Raw genomic sequence first — 24,128 nt, forward strand, 5'->3', positions numbered from 1 at the left:
GCTAAATCAAGATACGAATTTCTATATTTCTGTGAACTTTTATTTTAGATAACCCTACCAACCCCAATTGCACTTTTTTACAACTTTAAATAAAATACCTACTTTACTAATCAGATGATCTCTTCTAAGAACATAGGAAAACTAAAAATAATATTTTGAATTGCCATAACGCATGTATGTACATGTTATTTTTTAACTTATTTATGCTCCATCTATAAAACAATTTTTATTAAAGTATTCTTGATTTTGTTTGAAAAAAAAAGAATATTGTAATACAATATAACGAATTTATTATAAGTTATGTTTCTTATTAAATTAAGTGATCTTGTACAAACGACATTTAAGTATTTTATAGATCAACATATCGCATTTTTTGTGTTTACAGAATTGAATCTTCTTAATTTGCAATTCAAATAGCGCATCAGTCGCATCACTACTTTTCTAAAATAAATAAAAAATAAAAGTTAATAAAAAATAAGGTCCCAGTCGACTTACCTAATTACGTTTGACGACATTAACATCTTTGTTCTCTATTTTGAATGATGTGATAATTATATTGTTAAACTCTACTAAACGAATTGTTCCTTAAAATTCAGTAAAAATGTAGGTCGCATCTGGTACATTAAACAAATGAGTGTTAAGATATTTTTTTAAATAAAATGGATAGTAAGCGTATTTAAATCGATTCAACAGAGCTTTTTAAAATTCATCTTCTCAAACTTAAAACATAATAATCAAAATAAATCATTTGTTTACGGAAATCTCTTCAAAGAGTCAAATTCACACAATATGGAATAGTCTAACATTGTAATCTCTTATTCATGAACTTTATGGTGATTTGTAATGAACTGGGGTCTGGTATCCTTTATTAAAATTTTATTTGCATTACAATAGTAAGACACAATTGTCTGAACTGTTAAAATAACTCAGCTATAATAAAAAATAGACCGCACTGCAAACTTGAAACTTGTCATTCTAAATAATGAAATATCTTAATTGCAAAAAAATCTTGGATCCTCTTTGAAATTTAGATTTCATTGATCCTCCTTGTTGAACACATTGTACACTGTTCTCCTTCGCTTGTATCAATAATAATAAACCTACTAATAAATTTAAAAAATTAAATTTGCTTATAAGAGAATCTTGAAAAGTAAAAAAACTTGACGGTGTCCCGTTTTTTCAAATGTTTCCTCTTACCAACCTTGTAGCGTAATATGTTATTACAACACCAGGTAATAAAAGACGTTAACAATTTTTTTTAATTATGTTTATTTTATTTGATTCGAGTCAGCTGTTTTAATTTTTTTCCTTTGGGCTTCTAACCAAACCTGACAATAATATTCATTAAGAAAGTCTTACACGTGTAATAATTATATATTTATATAATTTATTTGAATAATTGCGATTATTGCGGAAAATGTTTAAGTTATAAGAAACTCATATATTCTCCATTTAAAACATCTTTAAATGTTTTGTAACAGTTGTAAAACGTAAACAAAAAGCTTACGTGATGGATGTAAAATGAGTAAGCAAACATTAATGGCACTCCCATAATATTTTATGACTTAATTCGTGTAACCCTAATTAATTCTTAATAATAATAGAAATTAAATTTGTCTTATGCCTCGCTCCGTGCTTTGATCGAAGTTATCCTAACGTGAAAAGAATGAAATCCTGTATTAAAATAAAATTTGTCTCCCCAGTTCACGAACAGAGCGAGCAAACACAAAATCCGATCGCAAAAATTATAAAATTCAAATTGTGTCACGGGAAGCTGGTGTTAATATCGGATTTAAAACCTACCTTCAAAGGATAAGTTGAAATATTACGTCAAAATCCTATAGTATCCGAGGGATAATTAAATTTCCATTTCAATGATAAGTCGACAAATCTTACCAAGACACTTGGTCTTTCCAAAATGCAGCATCGAAACCGAAATTTTGTATCTCTAGGTAATCCGCGCGCTAAAAGGATTAGAACAAACTGATTACGGAAACGACCGCGAACAAAACCGCTTATAAACCAACCCTATACCTGTCCGCCTCAGAGGCGACTCGTACAGGTGCACTCATGATGATTGACTCTGCCTGCGTCGAATAGTAATCGATAGTTGAAAATTCAGACCTCCAGAGAGTCATCAGTTAACATTTTCTGCACTCCACTTGAAATCTAAAGAAAGTCTTTGAGGTAAGCGTTCACAATTTTTCATAAATTACAATTTCGAAAAATTTTTACAGCCGTATCTATGAACAATTAAAATTGTCGAAATCTGTACGAAAGTGAAATTTCTCATTTGTTAATTGCTAATGCGTTTTCTTCCAGACAACATTAATTGCACTATATTTTATGATAATAAAGCTAAGCATAAAATTATCAGGATACAAATGTGGTTAAACACAATAAATAACTAAGAAAGAAATCATTAACCATAAAGTTAATATTTTTTATGCTCTGTTTGTGTTGAACCTGTATTCGAAATCGTTTCACTTCAAGTCTGGCAATAAACCTCAAGATTATATAAATTATTACAAGAGAACAAAAAATATATTTGAATGCAGGACCGTGATATTCCACTTCTAATTCTAGAATGTACAAAATAATCAATAGGGTAAAATATAAAAAAAGATAAACATGATGTTAATTCATAATTCTTATGTTGCGTGTAGAGAATGGATCCATCTGTAACACGCGATTTGTCTTCGAAAGTCTTAAACGTACCTTAATCCTCTCCCCCGTTCAAGCCCAATTCTTGGTCCCAAATTGTCCCCGTGTCTCTTTCCCTCTTCACGTTATCTTCGGATAGTGGTCTTCGCAGTCTAACAGTGGCGTGCATAGCACCTTTTAGTTGTGTAAATAATGAAATAAATTGAGGTTCCAGTTAATTGCGGTCTAATGTAATGCATAATGTTGGTTATTTTGTTTTTAGGTCAGAGTTGCTCGTTGTTCGATATAATCATTATTTAAACAACATACGTCGCAGCCTAAAATACGACCCATTTACAGGGTTAATAATGAAATAATTCTTTACATTTACAACTTTATCTTCTAAAAGTTGTAATTCATACAAAATTGCTCTTTATATCTTGGAAAATTCACATTTTACGACGTCTTTATTACGGAACGTAGTAAAGTCAGGATTTATATCCTAACAGATTTAGTAATAATTTCATTCGAGAAAATAATATTTTTCAGTGCAAATACTAATATACTGCATCGAGACTTCCTCTCATTTTTCAAAATTAGCACTTGACTGCGTTACTGCTACTTTGACGAATTGTTTCTAGTTTTCAGCATAAATCAATAATTGTTGTAAGTACTCCAAAAATTTTTTGTTTGTGATTATATTTTATTTCGTGAGCAACACGATTAAATAATGGAAAATAAATTAAAGAATTGTTTTTCAACATGTTTATTTATGAAGTTTTTCTTTTATTTGATTAGTTGCGACATCAATTAACAGATAATTTAAAATTCTAATACTAATTCTAATACTGCTTAATACTGAGAAGGCAAAGTAGAATTCTAGACCTACTTTAGCAAGTTTACAAGATCTGTTCTAGAAAAAGTACAAAAATTTGCAGTTGTAATATACCTATAATTGTAATAAAAAAAGGTCGTGTAGTTGTTACATGTGTCACATCATTACCTTTGTAACTGAATTAGTCAGTCATACATCCTCTGACTAAAATCTCTGCAACCAGTAAATACGGAGCAATTTAAAACAATATTATTTATATGTAACATTAAAAATAAACCACAAGAAATCGTAGCCGGAAGATGTAAGTTATTTTTTAACCTAGATCTTGAAAGGGACCACTTAGTTGTAGCAAATAGTAGTGTGTTTTTCGCAAATATCCAGAGTAAGTAAAATATACCTATATTTTTCATTTTTGACATGTGTATAAAGCACCATCTCCACTTGTACATTTATCTGAATTAACAATAGATAAGAAACTATTTCCTAATTAATTTCAACAACTTTTTGGGGTAGCACCTACATTTGGAAAATTCTTTATTAACTCATCGTCCTGTGCACTGTCACTTTAGCTTGAAAAGTCCTGTCAATGTTCCCGTAATTTTTGATGCTCGGTAAGCTATTTCTGTATTTGAATCTGTCGTTTTCCGGCCTTCCTCTCGGTTTTCCTCTGCTGCCATACCTCAACAGTCTGTTGGTCTTCGAATCAGGAGGCACCACTTGTAGGACCGTGTCCAACAGCTTGGCTTGTTTCGTAGGAGGGGTCGGATTGTCGATAATAATCATGGCCTTGTGTTTTCGTTCCAGGGCAGCGTTCTTTTTCATGAGCATTTTAGCTTTCTTGTTGAGCAATTCTTGAGCTTCGGGGTAATGCGACAAAGCTGCATTTAGGTCAGCTTTGCTCAAAACAAATAAATTCGAATGTCCTTGGGATCGAACGTCGGCAGTTCTGCGATTCATGCCTGGGATCCCCAGAAGACTGATTTCGCCAAATACCGATCCTTCAGAAAGAGTTGCAAGAACTTCGGTTTCACTTCGGCCGATAACTTGCACTTTTCCCGATTGGATTATGTACATCTCTTTCCCGACGTCACCCTTCTTGCAGATTATGTCACCGGGAAGATAAATGACGGATTTCAGTTGAAGAACGAGTTCTCGAAGAAGGGCTTCGTCGCAGTCGGCGAAGAGTGTCACCTTGCTCAAAGTTTGGATGTGCACGTTTATCGCAATATCAGTTTTCATTTTATGAGGCAAACAATCCATTATTGTATTTTCATCTGTAACAAACATAAATCAGGTGGGAGATAAAATTATTGATTGTCACTCACCAAGAGTGTGTTGCGTTTCCCACGTGTAATTAAACCACATCTGCACCCGCCTTTGTATCTCTTGCGGCAAGTTTAATCTTCTCATGTACTCCAAAGTTTCATCCACCAATTTTCTGTACTCGGTTTTTGATCTTGTCGCGGTTGAAATTATGTCTCTTATTTGTCCTATTAACAGTGCAAATACAAACACGCCCATCAACCACGACACGGTCATAAACATGTACTCAATCTCCTGAGTGGGTTTCGGATTTTTTCCGATCGAAGTTGCAGTTTTCGTTGCGAAATAGAAACATTTAATGTAGGCGTTGTTCAGACCGTCGAAAACGAAATTATTGCTTCCAATTCCTTGCCATAAGGAAAACGCGTAATAAGCACAAGCGTTCAGATGGATCAGGTACATCATGTACATGAGAGTTCGCGTTATCCTGATTATGTAAGGATTGGCGAGTAGTTTATCGACAAAACTGAAAAATTCCCAGAACGTGTGCAATTTGAAGAAACGGGGAAAACGGAGAATTACGAATTCGGGTCCCATCACTACGTACAAGAGATCAAGGGGCATTAGTGAAATCAGATCCAACTGAAAAGTAGTGTTTGGAACATGAGATAAGGATAACCAAAAGCGGAAATAAAAGAACGGCCGCAAAAAACCCAAACAATCAAATGTTGGCTTCATTAATCATTCTTAACTACACCCATAGTATTGTGACGATTTGTCTAGTTTGTAATGAATGAAGTGAAAATTTTGTATTCCGCTGACGTCTTTTATTTCCATTCTCAATCACGTAACAGTACGATAGCATCATTTATTACCTTAAAAGCTTTCTTTTTCATGTAGTTATGTCTAAGCTGCGCCATATCGGTAACCCAAAACCCTTCGTTCAAATATTTGACCCTTGGTTGAATGAGTATCATGTCGATCATGTAAACAAAATCTGCTACGTAATCAAACGCCATCCATATTGGTCTATTCTCGGGGGTTTGATATGGAAAAGTGCTTCTCAAAGGAATCACCCACGCATTGTACATGACGGCTATTGCTGCAATTGACATCCAGATGATGTATACCTTACCGTTAGGATCGACGATTTTATTGTCCCATAGATATTTTAAGTTTTTGTATAACGAACTTGACTTGGGCTTTGTTTGAGGAACCAGTCCGACACTTTTATCAGAAGCTGAGCTCAATTTGGGCTTGTAAGGAACAGGTGTAGGTTCAACCGTTTCTCTACTGCTAATAGAAGACGGTGTTGCGGGAGTTTCCATACGCTCCCTGGCGGCCTGGGCCCTTGTGCTAAAGGCATCAACAAGATGTCTAATTCTGTCTTGGATAAATTGGCGATTTGCAGACCTGCAAAATACACTTTTATAAAATCAACCGACAACATTTGAAGCGATCGACTCCGCACGTGACAGCAGTCATTTTTAAAATGTCGGATCAATTAATTATGCACGTTTCAATTCGAAGAAAATATAATTGAAAACGTTGTTCACGCGACAGAAACCTACATGGATGGTGGCACATTTTCCAACGAAGGCGACCGGTTTTGCTCACGAATGTCACTTTTCTCCCTATCTGCACTCTTAGCACTCTTTTTCTTAGCACTGTGTGTTATGTTTACTTTGCTGTATCTTTCCAGAGGTCCACCGCACCACGACGTGGAGGACGATTTGTCAACGACTTGGTCCAAAGATAACTTTTCCGGATACACCATTCTCTGTAACCAGACCAAAAATATATAGGTATACTTATATGGGCGAAGTGGACATCATGAGCGGCGGCTTGTATCTGAACCGGGCCTTAAAATGATTCGATATGCCGTGTTTAGAATCGACAAATGGCATCGAATCAAATTAAATCAAGCGATTTAAACAATTACTAGCAGCAGGCAATTATTTTGTTAAGTGATTACCTTTTTGAAGCGGTAAATGTTTTCCATTTCTGACTATTAATGCGCGTTGCGTGTCATCCAGATAGCTACTACAGCCATGAAAAGAGAAAACCGACTTGCAGGACGAACGTAACCATGGCTACACTTATTTTCAATCGATTTCAGGATTAGATTGCGCGATTAAAATAATTGATATCCTAGTTCCAAGTGGGTGTCATTATCATATTACAATGTCGTAATTTGGCAAGACAAATGACTCAACCGTTGTTTATAATTACAAAAGAAAATAATTTTTGTAGGACATGAGGACATGAAAATACTAACACATACATCAACAGATCATAACAATTGAACTAGCTTTATAATAATGATTTCTTCAAAAACTGGACTCTTGTCTTCTCTTGTATGTCCAAAATTGTTTGACTTACCTTTTGTACGTATTTGGAAAACTAGCCAAAATAAAACGCAAACTCCTTTAAGTAGATTCAAAATCCTTTACGTTTTTCTTTTTTTTTTTTAATTGTGAATTATATCAACTTGGTGCTACTACAGGTTGTTGATGTTCATACTAATACTGATGAAACTAACTAAACACTTTTAAAAACGGGAAACTTACTTATACACATGCTATACAAACATGTAGGTGAAACTTGATTGTTCGAGTTTTACTTAACGATATACCAATATTTGATTTCGTCCTTAATCACATTTTTAAAAAATAACATCTTTTTAAAAAGATGTAATCATGTTAATAGCCTCAAAAAATTCGTGGAGGGATAGTTCTACCAAGGTTGTTACCTGCTAATTAGTGGGCAGTCAATTGGTATACAATTTAGGTTTAAATAAAATATACAGGGTGACTGACGAAAAACCTTTGATGCTGTATCTTACTTATATTTTATCCGATTTGAATAAATAACATATCAAATGAAATAATTTTGAAAACACTTCAATACCAACCAAATAATTTTAAAAAATGTCAAAATCCACATTTACAAAGCACAAAATACTCGAAAACTTGATTGCTTGATTTTTGAAGTGTACACTTCTATTCAATAAAAAGTGGTACAAGTGCTGCACTCCATTTTAGCAATAGTTAGCTAATGTAAGTTCTTTCTAACGTTAACACGTTACTTAACGCTAACAGAAAACGTTACTGTCAAGTTCCCAGTGTCGCTTAATTTTTACAACAGTATTTTTATTTTTTGTGGTTTTTTTTTTTAATTAAAATTAGCTGTACCACTTTTTATGAATAGAAGTGTACATATGCCCAATAAATTTAATTTCTCTTAAAGATTAGATGCTGAATGTGAAACATAATTAAAAATTATTCAAAAAAGTTTCTATTTCTTGTTACAAATATTGTGCGATCAATAAGAGAATAAAATGCGACAAAAATAAAGAATCTATTGTTCTAAAGAGAATTTCTTCAGACAACTTTATTATTTAATGGGGGCAATAGCTCTTTTTTGCTTGTCCTCTTCTAAATAATTTCTCCAGATCAGCTTTAATCCTTTTTTTAGTTTGTAGTAACTTGTTCCAGTATATTTCTAGGACGATAGCCTCGTGCTACACCTCATATTGTATTCAAATCCCAATTATGTCAACTATTTCTCTTTTATACTTCTATTGAAATAAAAGGCATCATCTTGCGTAGTTAATCTTCAGACTTTTAGTTAATTTTATTACACTGTACCATTTCATTACAAGATTTGGCTTTCAATTTACCGGTAAAGTATTAAAGTTATAAACAAGTAAATGAAGTCTTTTTAAAAATATGAAAGTTTAGATTTTTCCGCATTTTTTTTTATGATCCGTCATTAATACGTTGTCAACTTGTGATTCGATTTAAACACTGACACGCTTCTGTAGACTTTTTAAGGGACCGTTAGGGCTTTCAGAGCTTTAATATTTGAAAGTATTCTACATAAGTTTTATATTGTACAGTCGGGAGAAATAAATTTTGGTCGCCAATGTCATTCTTTGATGTAATGGAAAATGCTCCATTGCGACAACAACAGTCGTAAATATCATAACCTATCGTCATGTTATATGGCATTAATTGTCATTTTTTTGACACTGTTGACATGGGCATAATCAAGCAGGGAAATTTTTTTAATTTGTGACAATCTAACCTAATTTTTTACATGACATTGACGATCAAAATTTATTGCTCGCGACTGTACATTTTCAAGTCCCGTAAAATGCTAGTGTTCGTCTGCTACTACTGACACATCCACGTTTAGCTTTCTTATGTTTTGTTCTGTTCAAAAGTTCTGTGGAAACTGCGACTCTCATGTTCGCAGTTATCAATAAATAAGTGTAACGTACATGAATTGTTTCATGCATGTTCTTACATTTTCGTTTTTTGTATTGTCAAAAGTAGAGTGCAAGAGGAATTGGTTTTCGTATCGAGAAAATATAAAAACTCAAGCGACTGAAATGAAATAATAAAATTTATTGAGATACGTTCTAAAATTTTTCATAACACTTAAATCAACGTAAACAGTTCAAACAATTTTGCAAAAAGTTAATAAGTTAATAAAAACGATAATTATTAATAGTACAATAAATGCGAAAATATATTTAAAAAAACACCAAATTGGAAAGTATGAAATGAAATTTACCGTTTTTCTACTAATGGCTATATGGAGTGTCTAGCTACTAAGCGGTTACTGTTTGAATTAAGACTGCTTAAAATTTTGGGTTTCACACCGGTAAACTGGTCGTGGATTATATCATATGTTTTCACAAAAACTTGTCAATATAAAATTAAAAAATATTAAAAAGCTGTTATTCAGATAACAAAACATTATTCAAAAAATAAATGAACTTCAATTTATAAATGCCCTGCGTTTATGGCCTTTAACAAATATTTACACTATACATTACAATTACAGTATCTAAAAAATATCATCCTTATAAAGAACTTGCCCCTATTATTTTAAATGGACAAAATATTGTTAGTAAAAATAATAATAAATTCTCAACTTTTCTTAAAATTACGACCCTGCATGAACATTATTATAAGGATGTATTTGTATAAGACACGCTTTTTACAAAGGATTTGTACTCATTTAATACAAAAAAAAAAATAAAAATAAAAACAATATAAATATACATTGGAAAAACAAATTGATTGTCTTTAAAACCTTATCAACTAATCAAAAATAAATTTAAAACTCTCAACGTTAGATTAAGATTAAAACTTCTTTTAGAATAATACACTGGTGTTCTTTAATTGCTTAACATTAATTTTGCAGTCTTCAAATTGAGATTTTTACAATTTTATTTGTACAGTGCCGGAAGTATTATCGCCTTAATAATAACGAATCAAGATTCATTCTTGATGCGAGTAAATAATTATCATCACCTATTGGGGCCGCTCTGAAACAAATTTAAAATAACAACGAGCAATTTACAATCGATGTTAAACTTACAGACTGCCATATTTTGTATCTCTAGCTAAAGTTCGCATGTAAGTTTTATGTCTAGCTTCGATTTTTAAAGCGACGTCTCGTAATTCTCGCAACACCACGTAGCACTCCTTCACATCTTCCAGTCCGTAAGATTTAAACTGTAAAATGCCTTTCACGAGAGTGTCTGGCTGATACATAATTATTTCCAATTGTTTTATGTGTCCGATTATTAGCGAATGAATCCTTTGCAGTTCCCTTTCGGGATCTAAAGTCATGTGGAAAGTGTTGCTGTCAATTGAAGATACTTTGCTGCACCCGGAAGCTAATTCATTCAGAGATTCGCAACTGCAACAGACGTTTTGTTTCGAACAGTACATCGACATTGGGTGGCTTTACTTACCATGACCACTTGCCGTTGATAAAAGCGGACGGATGATACTGGTTCAACCTATTCTGGTTCGTCTGACACATTTTTGTGAGCAAGTCCACCCATTCTTTTTCTTCAACGCAATTTGCGGCCTGAACGTACAAAGTTCTCTCACCTTGGACGATTTGAAACATATTTTTCATCTTAAACGACTTTTCCGTTAGCCTCTCTACAGCTAAAATATTTGACAGCGGTATCTGACACAGGGCCTCCTTACCTGCGTCAAATAATTTTATTAAATATTATAATGCTCTGTAACAAGTCAAACAAACACCATACCTCTACTTTTCGCATAACTTAAGCTGTGAGTTGTCAACTTGAAATACCTTTGTTTGAAATTTTTTCGACCAAATCTTTTCCTTCCTTGAGCACGTTTAATCATCAGTCTGTGGAACGAAAAATAAATATGAATAATATTTAGCTGTACATTTACCAAAATTTAAAAAATTAGTAACTCGCTCTCAACTATTTTCATACCTATAAAAACATCAATAAGAATTACTCTAAAGTCTAAAACGCTTGTTAAGTGTCCGTTTTCAGTTTTCACACACATTCAAATTTCAGCAAGTACTTTCGAGTAAGAACATATTTATATACGGGTACATACAAAATCCAAAACTATTAGCTATTGACGTTCAGTTAACGAGTAAAACTAATGTTTTCAAATTAAAATTAAAATAAAAAAATAATTCTTAAGCAGAGTTTTTTAATATAAACATATAATTTGTCAAACAGGCAATAGAACGATCAGACTAACCTTTTAACTTCCCTATTCGCAGCAGTGTTAGACAAAAATGTTAATTTCTACATTTACAATTTAGCATCAAGATCTTACCCCTCTTTTAAAGTTACTGGAGTATCATTATCTCGAGTCTCCGGATTAGAAATAGCCGAAATTATTTCTAGAAACTGTCGGACTGCTGTGACATGGGTTTCAGTGTAGAATTCTTTATACAACGATTCCATGTACTCCTCTTTGCAAACTTGTTGGCTCGATCTGCAACTTACTAGGTTTCCTAGAGACTGAATGGTCTTTGAAATCAACGTCAGCGTTCTGTTTATTTGATTATCCTGAAATAGCAAAAAGTGTTAACAAAAAATCTATTTTGAAGTTACATTAATACTCACGATTTGTTCATTAGTTAGATCGAACAGTCGCGGTCCTAGGATCGCTGGTGCAAAAAATCTTAGAAAAATAAATCCAGAAATCACGGAATATCTCACTTCTTTGTTTTCAGGGAAATGTTTCATAGCACATTCTTTGAGATTATAGAATATCTGGCACATGAGAGCTGGACAGTGAACTGCGCTTTGAGTTATCGCTTTAAAAACCTTAAGAACGTAAGTTTTGAGATTGTTAAGGTTCGTTTGGACGGTGTTGGAATCACGGACGCGTGTTGGATCAATTTCGCATGGTTTTCTTTCATTGAAAATGAGCTCTATTGTTGGACGTAAAGTTTTATGCAGATACTGGAGACCGATGAGGCGCATCGCTTCATCCATCATTTTCGATACCAGAGTATTACCGCGGAATATTGTCGTTGGATCACTAAAAAATACAACAAACGGTGAATAAGACAAACAAACAAATATTAAGATTTATTGAAGAAGGTAGAGTCCACATAATAAAAAAGGCTTGTTGCGTCAATACAATTCATGCACCGTCGCCCAGCAAGTATTCTACTTATCAAAATGGAATTTTTAAACCTTCGAAGCGTAAAACTAGGCGAAGCAACTAATTACACGGTAATTAAAAGGGTTTTGCTAAGCTAAAATTTTTATGTGAACGGATCGATAGAGCTCGGGGGCGGCAATAACGAAAAGAGAAAATTGCACCCACGCAGCAAATTTTATGAATGAAAACAACCACCGCCCTCACCCCTTGGCGGCGCAGAAAACGTACGAAACCCACACGTATTCCATTCAAGAGAGAGGGGCCACCCACCGTTTCGTAACTTTGTGTGTGTGTGTGTATAAATATTTGATTGTGTAGACTGCACCCACGTTTGTAGAATCGATACCTACTAATTGCGCGACTGTATGCTCGTTCTATTTGAGAAGGTGGAAATTTAAATTTATGAGGTGGCCGGAAACGCGGCCATTACAGTGTTCATAAAATACGGCGAAATAATAACGATTTTATGATAACTTGCTCGTTCCATAATCACAAAATGACAAAGCTCAAGCTTGGTTGAGGTCACGGAAAAAATGTTGTTTCTCCAAATTCTGTTATAAAATATATCATTTTCGCTTCATTCAGTTAAGACAACTCAGTCAATAATTTATTAAGTGTGTTGTTCTTGAGCCATCAAAGTATTTAATAACTTAAAATATGTATTTTCCGGCTACACAGATACAATCTCATTTTGCGTGAAAACAGATGAAAAGGTGAATTCCCCATTATTTACAGTAAGTAATATACTCGTATCACCTGGATGCGTATTCGTTTTTTTTTTCTGATTTTATTTATATCAAAACAAACAAATATATTTTGTGAAATAATACGTAAACTGTTTGTTCACATTCTTTACGTAATTATCTGTAAATAATCGCAGTGGAGTAGCAGAAATGTTAAACCCGTGTACTCGAATGATACTGAATAAAATGTTTCCTCCTTACGCAAGACAGTTATTTTGTTACATAAAAATAAAATGAAGGTATTTAAACTCAAACGCCAAAATTTTGCTAAATCAACTTCATTTTGTTTTCAAGCAAATTTTAAGTAATGTTGACTCCAATCCAAATAAAGTGTTTTATATTTTGCATTGTTGCATATTTGTTTAAATATTGATATTGAAATTATTTCACCGCAACCTTTTAATTTCAAAAATGAATGAATTTCCAACATTGATGAATGAATTGATTATATAGTACAACTATCTTGTAAAACCCACTTATCAGGATTTGAGATATAGCCTTATATTAACTTACTCAAGTTATTTACATTGCGGTAATATTGTAACTCGTTAAATAATTATTTTTATATGATATTCCTGATTGTTTTAACTAATCAAATATGTAGTTGTTTTTCCTGCGATTACCATTAAATAATTATATTTCTGAGTCAAATGTAGAGCTGTTTATAGTGACCTAAAATTGTAAATATCACTATCATACGGCGACAAAATAATAAAAACAAACACAAATATAGAAAAAAAAATGTTTTTTTCACCACTCTTAACAGAAGTAGATGTGCTTTAATCAATATCGTATAGTGTTTTGCTCATACTGAAAAAACACTTTACATGGTCGTGTTGTTACAGCACTCGAGCTTCGGTTTTGTACACTTGCCTGTAAAGTACTCTTTTCAACATTTTTTACAGTTCTAATGAAGTTCCAAAAATTCGTAGTCATAGTTTATTGCTTTTGCATTTTTTAAGGTTTAATCAAGAAAATTATTGTCAAGAATTTTCAAAATGATCACATTAGACATACATACTTCCATGCAACTTTACTAACATACGTAATATTGGGGTATATGTATTTACAAAAAAAAAAAAAAAAAAATGGCGATAGTGGTACCATCATCGGCGTATTTACATCAATTTGGAATTCCTGCCGTACATGTCAAACAAGCGTAACATGTAACGTCCATTACGCTATTCTAGTTAACTAACTAACAAACCAACAGTTAATCTGAAGTAACTGCTACCACTTACGTCAACATTGAAATTTCGGCATCGGCCAAAGCCTTGATCATAGGAACAATTTGGCCATGATGCATGAATATCCTGACCAAAGGTTGCGCAATTTCCATCTTGCTCGATATGATCTCGCCCAGCACATACACGGCGCTCGACGTGATCGGCTGAAAGGACACGTTCAGTTTCATGTAAGACCGAGAATGGTGAAAATTAACCTTAGTTTGAACACTCTTTAGCAATAAATTTCTAAGCGATTCATAAATTTCTGCGGGGAAGACTCTATCCTCGTTGTACTGAACTTGGAGTCGCAGAGATCCAAGGGAATTATCTTTGGACAGTCTGGTGCCGGGAGGCGTTGAGTACGTAAAGGACGGACGGTTTTTTGCCGATCTAGGCTGCAGGAAATACCTGAAACACATTTCAAACGTTATTTCCAAAAAGTCGTTCGATAAACCGGAAAAAACATCGCTACGGTGGCGGTGACTCAATACACATTTTTGCTAATGCAAAAAAATGGCACATTTCAGTTATTAAATCACTTTTCATGCGAAAACAACGTCCGAATGATATAACAAACCACATTCTACTAAGAATTTCATTCATTCGGAAATAGCAATAACTTCTTTATTTCGTTTAATGAAATATTCAAACACTATAACAATTAAAAACAATAGCAGCACCTGTAGTGTGCACTTAAATGTGCATTGACAATGAAAGTCTCGGTCTATGACTTGGCCTTTGTACCATTATTTCATTGTACAGTTATTATTACTTCGAAAGGATGAACTTTCTGAGTTGTTCCAAAAAAATTTCGTATCACAGTGGACCACATCAGAATAAATTCAGATTGCTTTATCTATTCGTGTCACCAACGTATGACGCCTATGCATTTTCAGGGGTACAGAAACCGCAGGTTTTTATGGTACATTCTTGGCGTTGACCACTTATTAAAAATTATTATTACTCACTCCTCACATCTGTGATTTAATTAATTAGTCATTGAATCACTTAAGTTTACGACTCCGTTTACGACACTCATTGATCCAACACAAACAGCTTTCATTTTACAACAATATGCTCCTACCGTCAAAACAATAATAAAAAACAATAGAAAATATAATTAACAATTCATGAAATTCCAATTTAGTTCTCGGAAGTTAATGAATTCTGCAAATTCTTGCTTGCATTGTGGGACTTAAACAAGTGACATTTCTTTGAAAGACAATTTTGCTGGATTCATGTCAAGAATGCGACCTCAAAAATTAAAATTGTCCAGTCTTGATTAATTACTGAATTTTCCATTTTTAGGCAGACCACATTTTATGATAAGATCGTTTATGTAACATCTCGGGAGACGTAATTAATGAAACAAGTACAAAATTTTCTTCTCGGTGAATTTTGTAACTCTTAAACATGAAAATCAAAATGAACTATTATTTTATTTCTATTCTTACTAACTTGGTATTTATACAGGCTGTTTGATGAAAACTGCCTCAACCCATAACTTTGTTATTTATTACCCGATTTCAATGAACAAAAAAATCAAAGATATGGTTTTTCAAGCGCTACAAAACAGCCATAAAATGGATTTTTTTTGGCGTTATCTTCAATAGCTAACGATAGTCAACTTTTTTTTTTTTAAATGGACACGTAGTTTTTTAGGCTTGGTCTGGTAAGGTTTTTTTTTCTGGTTCACAGCTAATTGAAAAAAAAAAACATTTTTTTGTGGTTCAGCTTATTATAAAATGTTTAAGAGTGCCGTGAAAAACAATCGGAATACAAAGTACGATAAATGTCATCTAAACGTCAGCTTAGAAGTTTTCATCTGCTTTTTTAAACTTTTTTTTATGTAAGTATAAAATAACATTGTCAGTCATTTGCAGTCATTTGACTATTATTTTATGTTCGAGTGTAATAAAAATCGTAATTAGTCAAAAACAAAAAGTTAATAGAAAAAATTATAAGTATAAAAAAAATAATAATTTTTATTATTATTATTTATGTTTTCCAAGAAAATAATAATAAAACTCTTCAAGATTGCACCTGAAAATTTTCAAACTCACACTTGACATTTGTTGCTATTTGTATTCCAATTGTTTTTCACGGCACACTTGAAAATTTCATAATAAACTGAACCACAATTAAAAATTGTTTTTTTTTTCAGTCAGTTATGGACCAAACGATAACTTTTAATACATAGTTAGATTCAGAAAAAAAAACTTTATCAGACTGAGCCTAAAAAACTACATGAGTCCATTAAAAAAAAAAAGTTGAGTATCGTAAGCTATTGAAAATAACGCAAAAAAAAATATTTTATGGCTGCTTCGTAACGCATGAAAAACCATATCTTCGGTTTTTTTGTTCATTGAAATCGGATAATAAATAAAAAAGTTATGGGTTGAGGCGTTTTTTATCAAACAGCCTGTAGATAGGAGTTTTCATAATACATATGTATCTACTTACATAAAACGAACTAAGGCACAGATTTTTAAAAATATTTTTTAGTCTGGAAAGGACGTTAAATATGTATATTTTTTAATACATAGTAATATTTTTTCTTGTTAACATTATTGATTTTTCTAAAAAAAAAAAAAATGGGCATTTTTGTTTTGTTCCTATATTTTATTTAGATATTTATTTGAATTCTTAAAAACCCTATTGCAATAATAATGTTACGTTTCTTTTTAGATCTCTAACGATAACTATTTATACAAATAAGTTAATAATTGCACCACAAGGAAGGATTTTGTTTGAGTTATTGTTTTACATATAAATTCTCTTTTACTCGTAAGTGTGTTTCGTACATAGTTGTATAATGACTGTTTCGTTTTAGGAAATAGGTAATAATGTTCAATAAAGAAGGGTGTTTTATTAATTTTATTATGTTGACATGTTTTTTTTTTCGTGCTTTTTTGCCTCTTTTTGGTACTTTTTTGCTTATTGTAGGTGTTTTTTTTGAAAAAATAAATACTTTTTTATCAGCGCTCTAGATATAACTGTTAAAGTTACATCATAAACAAAGTCAATAATGAATTCTCAAATTTATTATTGAAACTTTTATCAATGGAACCATACTGTAAACAACAAGCAAAATTACTACTAAACATATTTTTAATATGGGCCTTATCAAAACAAGATAAATAAGAAAAGATTTGGCAACACATTTTCCCTCTCTCTCTCTCTCTTTGCGTTCTTCTTTGTGGCCGAGTTATTTTCAATTTTCTTTAATTTTCATTTCATCTTAATTTTCACAGAGAAATCTAAAAATAATGTCGACAACTAAATTTGTTTATGGAACTGAATTTCCACCAAAGAGAGCTTGAATTTTCTAAATTTCACGGGGCATTTTAAAATCCGTTCTATTTATGCGATTATCAGTAGAGATTATTCATTCATGTGACTAAGAATTGCGTTATCAGACGGAAACTTCAAATTAGGTAGGTTCCACATTCTTATCGTCGTCTTAACTACAAAAAAATTTGTTACACAGTCTAGGACTAGTTTACAAATCTATGAGGGGCATGATGGCCAACTCAATTTTTTTAAGTAACTTATTACATACATATTCTGCTTGACGACTCTCACGTTTGAGAATGCAGAACGCATTGATTTTGATTGATTTTGCGTCAATTCGTTTAATACTATGTAGTTAGTTCACTTACAACGTTCTGTTGTATTGAACATATTCTTTTGAATGAAGAATTGTCACTCGATAATCAATATGGTGGGAATATCGGCAATTACTATCGCCGAAGCGAGCTAGTTTTGATTAAAAAAGAATATGTTGTCAAACCAGAATTAGTAATTACCTGTCGTAACGCTGTACCGACATCGCTCCTGATAATTGAATTAACTGGCATAGTTAAAAATTGTAAAATAAAATAACCACGGAAATGTATTGAAACTTATTCAACACAAATAAACCAACAAAATGAATAATGTTGGCAGCTACAAATACGAATAGTCAGTCAAGGCTTGAAATAATGATGTATTTTTGTGAAGAGAGTGCACGAAATTCTGAACTTCCAGAGGTAGAAGTGCAATGACTGCAGTTTTTTTTTCGACCGAATGTTTCCCTAGAAGTCATGGTTTATGAATCATGAAGAACGGATACGATCATGTATTTGATCCTACGCGAAATTCGTCACCGACATAAACCTTACAGTTGCAATGGTAATCTCACGGTCATTAACATAATTTTTGAATCAAACTGACTCGGATTAAGTTTTTCCGTTAGGTAATTTAATACAAATATGGGTCAAATGTGTAGTACATAATTCAGAATAATTGTTACCTTGGATTAACAACATCAATAATGGGAAAATGATAATTAACAAAAAAATTTCACGTTCTCCGAGATCCCTACGGTACCAATACCTACTTACATATTTCATTACGAGAAAAATCCCCTACCTCAAAGTCGGTCCAGTTAATCAATTTTAATTATGAAACATCGGATAGATGTTTAGTTACAATAATTAATACTCGTAATAACGCACATCCTGTATGTCAAACAGTTATCATCAATTACGACAGGTTTTTTGTAAACTGTGCTTGCACGATTTTATGGGAAAATTATTCAGTGAAATTGCCAGTAAAAGCCTTTCGGTACATACCCAACCGCTATCTTAACAATACATATAACAAAATGAAACACTGCCGGTGATAAATCGAGATTACAATGATAAATAAAAGATAATCAAATTGGGCACGATCTCGTCATTAAAAAAAAACCATTTCAAAATGGGTATTTGTACCAAATTCAAATAACTCTTGTTGCCCTTAACCAAAACCACTGAACGTGATTATCAGCATTTCAAATAATTAACACCTTTACGGAAGTTACAATTGTTAAATATTTATTTTGCCACATTGGCGATGAGATATAACAGTCTCGAAACATTTGTATCACACGAATGAAATAGTCCAATCAATAGGGAGTTTTTTTTAAGTTTATACTTGGCAGGTATCTTCTATTAGGCATATTATTAATATTGTTGAGTTTGCGACCTTGGGGGGTTGCCGCTCGCCCCGCCATATTGGAGAATAGGAGTGCAAAATCACATTTTTGCGATTTTTCATTATCCGTGCGAGATACCTCTATCTAAGTTATTATAGAAAATGTAGAGCATGCAATTCTCTAAATTTTTTGTTCTTTATGTTTTTTTGTCAGATCAATAGTTTCGTAGTTACAGTGTGTAGAAATCGAGAATTTCTTTTATTTTTGTACTTTTTATTCTTTTTCACACCACCATAGAGGTAGAGCAATAGGGTGCGTTTTTTTTTGAGGTGGTGTCCCCAGTGGGCATAGTCCACGATACAGTAGAAGTTTACTGTTTTACTCTTTTTGATCTCTTTGTAACGTAGACGGACCCGAATGATCTGGATCGAACGGGATAAATGAGCTGAATTAATCAGAGTTTATGAATTCGGGAATTCCTCTTGAGAAGTTTCCTCTTGTTCCTCAGGGTCATCATCATCATCATCAAGATCATCTGCCTGTTACAAGTACTACCGGATGTATATCGTAACGTATTTTATTTCATACTGGAAGTCTCTTGTGCATCATTATTTTATTTCAAAAATTAAAAAATCACATTATATTGTGAAAATAGCATCACCTTTTTTCCTGTGGCAACGGCCGTTGCTATTGTTTTTTAGATCGAATATTTTTTGACTTTTTATAAAAGGAAAACAGTCCGGTAGGTGTTGCTAAGTGACACTTTCCGGCTCTGATACTGTTATAACTCACCTACCGGACTCAATTGATGATGCAATGGAGCATCTACCGGACAGTATGAAATAAATAACTATTACATATTGATCTTTTTTTAATCGTATTTTTTTTACATTTTTCTAACCCCTAATTTTACACTTCGCTCAATGAAATAATCATCAATTGAAAAGAAAGTGTGAGTGAAAATATTTTTGTGATAAAAACTATACAGTTTTTTTGGAGAAAGAACGACCCCTGTTTTCATACAGTTTTTATGTTTTTCATTCGAGTATTTTAATTGAGTAATTCTTTTTTTCGTGCTTCGTTATCAATGGATGTGTAAACACATGAGCGGGCGCCTGGAAAAACTTGTGCATTTAATAACGGACGCTAAAAAATTTTTGTATGCAACTCGTTAGTCAAATATTATCCAATATTCGTGCGCTGTCAGTTTTCATATATTCGGCCTGTTTTGCAACACTTGGCTAACGCCTCGTGCTTCAAATTTCGGCCTCATACCTGAAAAGTGATCTGACAGAGCTACTCATATGAAAATGAGTATTTCTTACTCGGCAAGGTTTCCTTCTCGTAAAAAAAAAGTATTACTTTACTCACTTGTTACATAAATAACTGTTTATACATTTTTAACAAATAAAAGGTTGCAATAAAAAATATACATAATGAAATAGGCTAAAATATTCGTTTGGGATTTAAGTGGTGCAAAAAATAATTCTTGGGTACTTTACTTACCAGGCGTTTCTAGGAGCGGCATTTTGCTGCTGTATCCCGCTCAGCTGCACTCGCACCTCACCCAAAAACACATCATCCCCCATTCCAGGTGCATCATGCCAAATAGACACATTCAATTCACAAATTTCCACTTCACCATCACCACACAATCCATCTTTATCTCTACCCTCGCACCCGTCAAATGTCAACACTTCGTCGAACTGCGGGCACGTCGTTTTTTTCCTAACTTTAGTCCTCTTTGACACAGTTTTACGGTTCGTGTAAGTCACACAAGCCACAGCATAAGGATCACAAGCACCGTTTTTTAGCGTCAAATCCAAACACTTCACAACCTGCACCAACAGACGATCGTTACGCGAGTAACTGGTCACGGTTTTATTTTTTTGATAACTTGAGGTGAACTTCAGCTCGATATTAACCTTCCCCTGGACTTCTGAATCAGCGTCAACTGCTTTAATCGCAAACCAATGATCTTTGTTGTTGTATGAAGCCAATTCCTCGCGCTTTATGGCAACTTTGCCCAAAACTTTATTCTGCTTGAGATGCTTGTCTCTATCAAACAGGTAAATCGATATAAAACGGAAGTCCCGGGGAACTTCAAACTGGTACTCTTCGCCGAAGAAGGGGCTAAAAACGACGAAATTTTATTCGACTTGCGACGGTTTAATTTTGGTTTGTACTTACTTGAGACTTTTCTCTGCTGTTTTGGTTCTGTAAATTTCTTCTTGATCGAGGGACAAGGTGCAGTACACATCTCTAGCTACCGAAGATAAATTTGATCTAGGTTGCAATTGTTTGGCTTCTCCTGTAAATACGCAGTTTTGGGGATGAAATGGGGCACCAGTCAGTTATTTTGGAGGGATGGTTTAAAAAATTGTTACCACCTGCCAAGTGTTTGAACCTCAAAATGTCAACAAAGCATCGGTTGACGTAAAATAACAAAAAGTGATCTCTCACGTTGGTGTTAATTGCCGAGCAGACTGGATTATTGTAAATGTGGCGTGTAAATAAACTAATTAAACTAGGGTACGTACCGATTTTGATTTTAAGCCTTTCCTCAACTCTCACTGCGACGTCCGCCATGTTTCTGTCTACTCCATGTTCTCTTGAAAAAATGAATGGATCGGTTTGACATGAGTACAGTACAGTGGACCGAATCGAGTCGGCCAGTTATTCAGCCAACTTGACCTGAACTACCAGTTCTACATTAAAAAAGGCGCCATTTTTTTCAGGGTAGTCGCAAGAAGTCAATGGGAGGCTTCGGGGCTGGTTGACACGTGCTTGGTGTTATTCACCACTGGATTTTATGAATGAACCGACGAGGAAGGCGACACGAAACTGCATACGGCAGCCGGGGCAAATCGTTACAAAGTAGCGCAAACAGCGCACTACGCAAGTTCCAAGTGTATGAATGAACAGAAAAAGCACACCGCGTTCCCATAACTCATCCATTGCGATTAATTAATACAAATTTCATGACCGTGATAGCACGTGGAATTATTCGGTGTCGGGAGATTCCAGGGCCGGCTCTTCCGCCTTCGGGACGGGAAGATCACAATTGAGCCTCCCAGACTTCATTTCGATTAGATTAATTTTCACAATATTACTCATGTCGCGCCTACGCCACTTCTGCTATCGTTCTTATTATTTCAACTCTCTCTGATCAATGACCCAAATCGACAATTTTTATTGACATATTTTTAGCAAAAATGGCAACACTTTTACTGGTTGTCAGTCGCAACAAATAGAACACAGCTATTGTCACCTTTTTCCGAAAAGAAAACTAGCCACAACAAAATCTAATTAGACGTAAAAATTATCAAAGAATTAAAAATCATTTTTTGAGCAAGTGTATTGCTTGTAACATTTCCTGTTTAACCGGAAATGAAACAAACCCGTCCTGACCTGTATGTTTATTTGAACGTACATTTTACTGAAAAGTTATTGCCATCACAGTTAGGTCTGTTGGCATCTAAAATAGTATTTTTGCGAATGTATTTTTAACAAAAACGTAAATTTAGACGCTAGTTCTAGTTGCTTTTCTGTTTAATTTATTAATTGGTACAACTCGTGTAAAAAAGACAGGAAAAAAACAAGGGGTCTATATTTTAACTAAGTATTTATTAAAAAATATTACAAGCACTATATATGTACGAAGATTACAATAGAATTAGAAAAGAAGCTACTATACTTACCAACTATCCCAAAATTTACCAAAAACAAATTCTATTAAACCTAACTACAGTGTGAGAACAACAAATTCACAGGTGCTACCTGAATGCTAGGCATACAAACCTTAGACTATCCGTGCCTCAAGGAACCCGTGCAGATCTGGGAAGAAAAGAAACATCACAAGAAAAAAGAACCTTCTTCACGTTCTACTATACGCATAAATGTAATTTATCTTGCCTTGTCTGTGCATCAAGGCATCAAACCACGCTCCAGTCAATTCCTTCTCCGTGTTCGCGCGCCTTTAACTTGTTTTTGTATGAAATTTGAAAAAAGTACTTAGTGTTTTTGTTAATCAATCACGAGTCATTAAAAAAAAATCAGCAATACAACGTTCCAGGACTTTTGCTCCTTAGCGATGAATGCATGAATGCGTCATTGGGAAGCCGCATTAGGTCATGTTTGAAAAATTTGATTGCTTTGGGGTATAGGGCAGAAAAATTTCGAATTATTGGGCCATCACGTTCTCTTGATTTGAGAATTTCCGATCTCTTCTTATGGGATTGTCTGAAGAAAATGGTGTAGGTAATAGAGCCCCAGATAATCTAATCGAAGGATATGTATTATCAAATATGTTTCAAAAAAAGCCTATCTTTGTGATGAAGAAAGAATAACGTAAACAAGTTTTTTAACTCCTTCGTGGCTTTTGAGCACTGGTATAAAAAGTGAGTCTGAAATTTTCCAAGAAATCTGCCATGAATAACATTACTAAAAATTGTTCATACTCTAGGAAAGTCCGAATAAATTGGTACATGTTAACATGTTGTTAATATGTTGATATTTGTAAATCAAAAATTTTGAACGCAAAAAGTTTGAATTACATTTTTTCAATTAAGTAAGACTAAAATTTACTAAAAAGTTGGAATATAAAACGTATTTCAAGGATTTTGTGATAATAGACACCAATAATTATAGTCAGAGATTATAATTAAATGAAATTAAAATGATTGTTATAATGTAGATACGTATTTATTGATCTGACCCACCATCCACCTGGTGACACGACATGCAGACTCGATGAATTCATCATTTCGGATATTACTATCAAGTAATGATAAACAATTTATTGTGAAAACCGAATGTAAATAAGTCATATTATCCTAAAGGTCCTTTTAAGACCGGCCCACCCTGCGATTACTATTATCGTGGTTATTATTGTTTGTTGAAAACGATTTTTGAATGCTAATTTTAAAAGAATGTGTATTTGCGCGTTAATTTTGAGCTGAATGTCACGAAATTAACGCCTTG

At 33.4% G+C, this 24,128-nt stretch overlaps 2 protein-coding genes across 2 annotated transcripts; both read right to left on the bottom strand.

The window, feature by feature from the left end:
• Window positions 1-3,393: 3,393 nt before the first annotated feature.
• CngB (Cyclic nucleotide-gated ion channel subunit B) lies at window positions 3,394-6,843 on the bottom strand. Its single transcript, XM_069047037.1, has 5 exons — window positions 6,717-6,843; window positions 6,313-6,521; window positions 5,617-6,154; window positions 4,804-5,383; window positions 3,394-4,752 (listed from the first exon to the last, which is right to left on the bottom strand). Exons 1-5 carry the CDS (start codon window positions 6,741-6,743, stop codon window positions 4,016-4,018), a joined length of 2,091 nt encoding a protein of 696 aa, XP_068903138.1. The 5' UTR covers window positions 6,744-6,843; the 3' UTR covers window positions 3,394-4,015.
• A 2,290-nt stretch (window positions 6,844-9,133) lies between these two features.
• RasGAP1 (Ras GTPase activating protein 1) lies at window positions 9,134-22,043 on the bottom strand. Its single transcript, XM_069047036.1, has 11 exons — window positions 21,686-22,043; window positions 21,336-21,456; window positions 20,652-21,278; window positions 14,401-14,593; window positions 14,201-14,349; window positions 11,670-12,090; window positions 11,377-11,612; window positions 10,821-10,927; window positions 10,515-10,758; window positions 10,136-10,459; window positions 9,134-10,082 (listed from the first exon to the last, which is right to left on the bottom strand). Exons 1-11 carry the CDS (start codon window positions 21,732-21,734, stop codon window positions 10,007-10,009), a joined length of 2,547 nt encoding a protein of 848 aa, XP_068903137.1. The 5' UTR covers window positions 21,735-22,043; the 3' UTR covers window positions 9,134-10,006.
• Window positions 22,044-24,128: the final 2,085 nt, after the last annotated feature.

This window comes from Tenebrio molitor, chromosome 5 (assembly GCF_963966145.1).
Source record: "Tenebrio molitor chromosome 5, icTenMoli1.1, whole genome shotgun sequence".
Classification (NCBI taxonomy): Eukaryota; Metazoa; Arthropoda; class Insecta; order Coleoptera; family Tenebrionidae; genus Tenebrio; species Tenebrio molitor.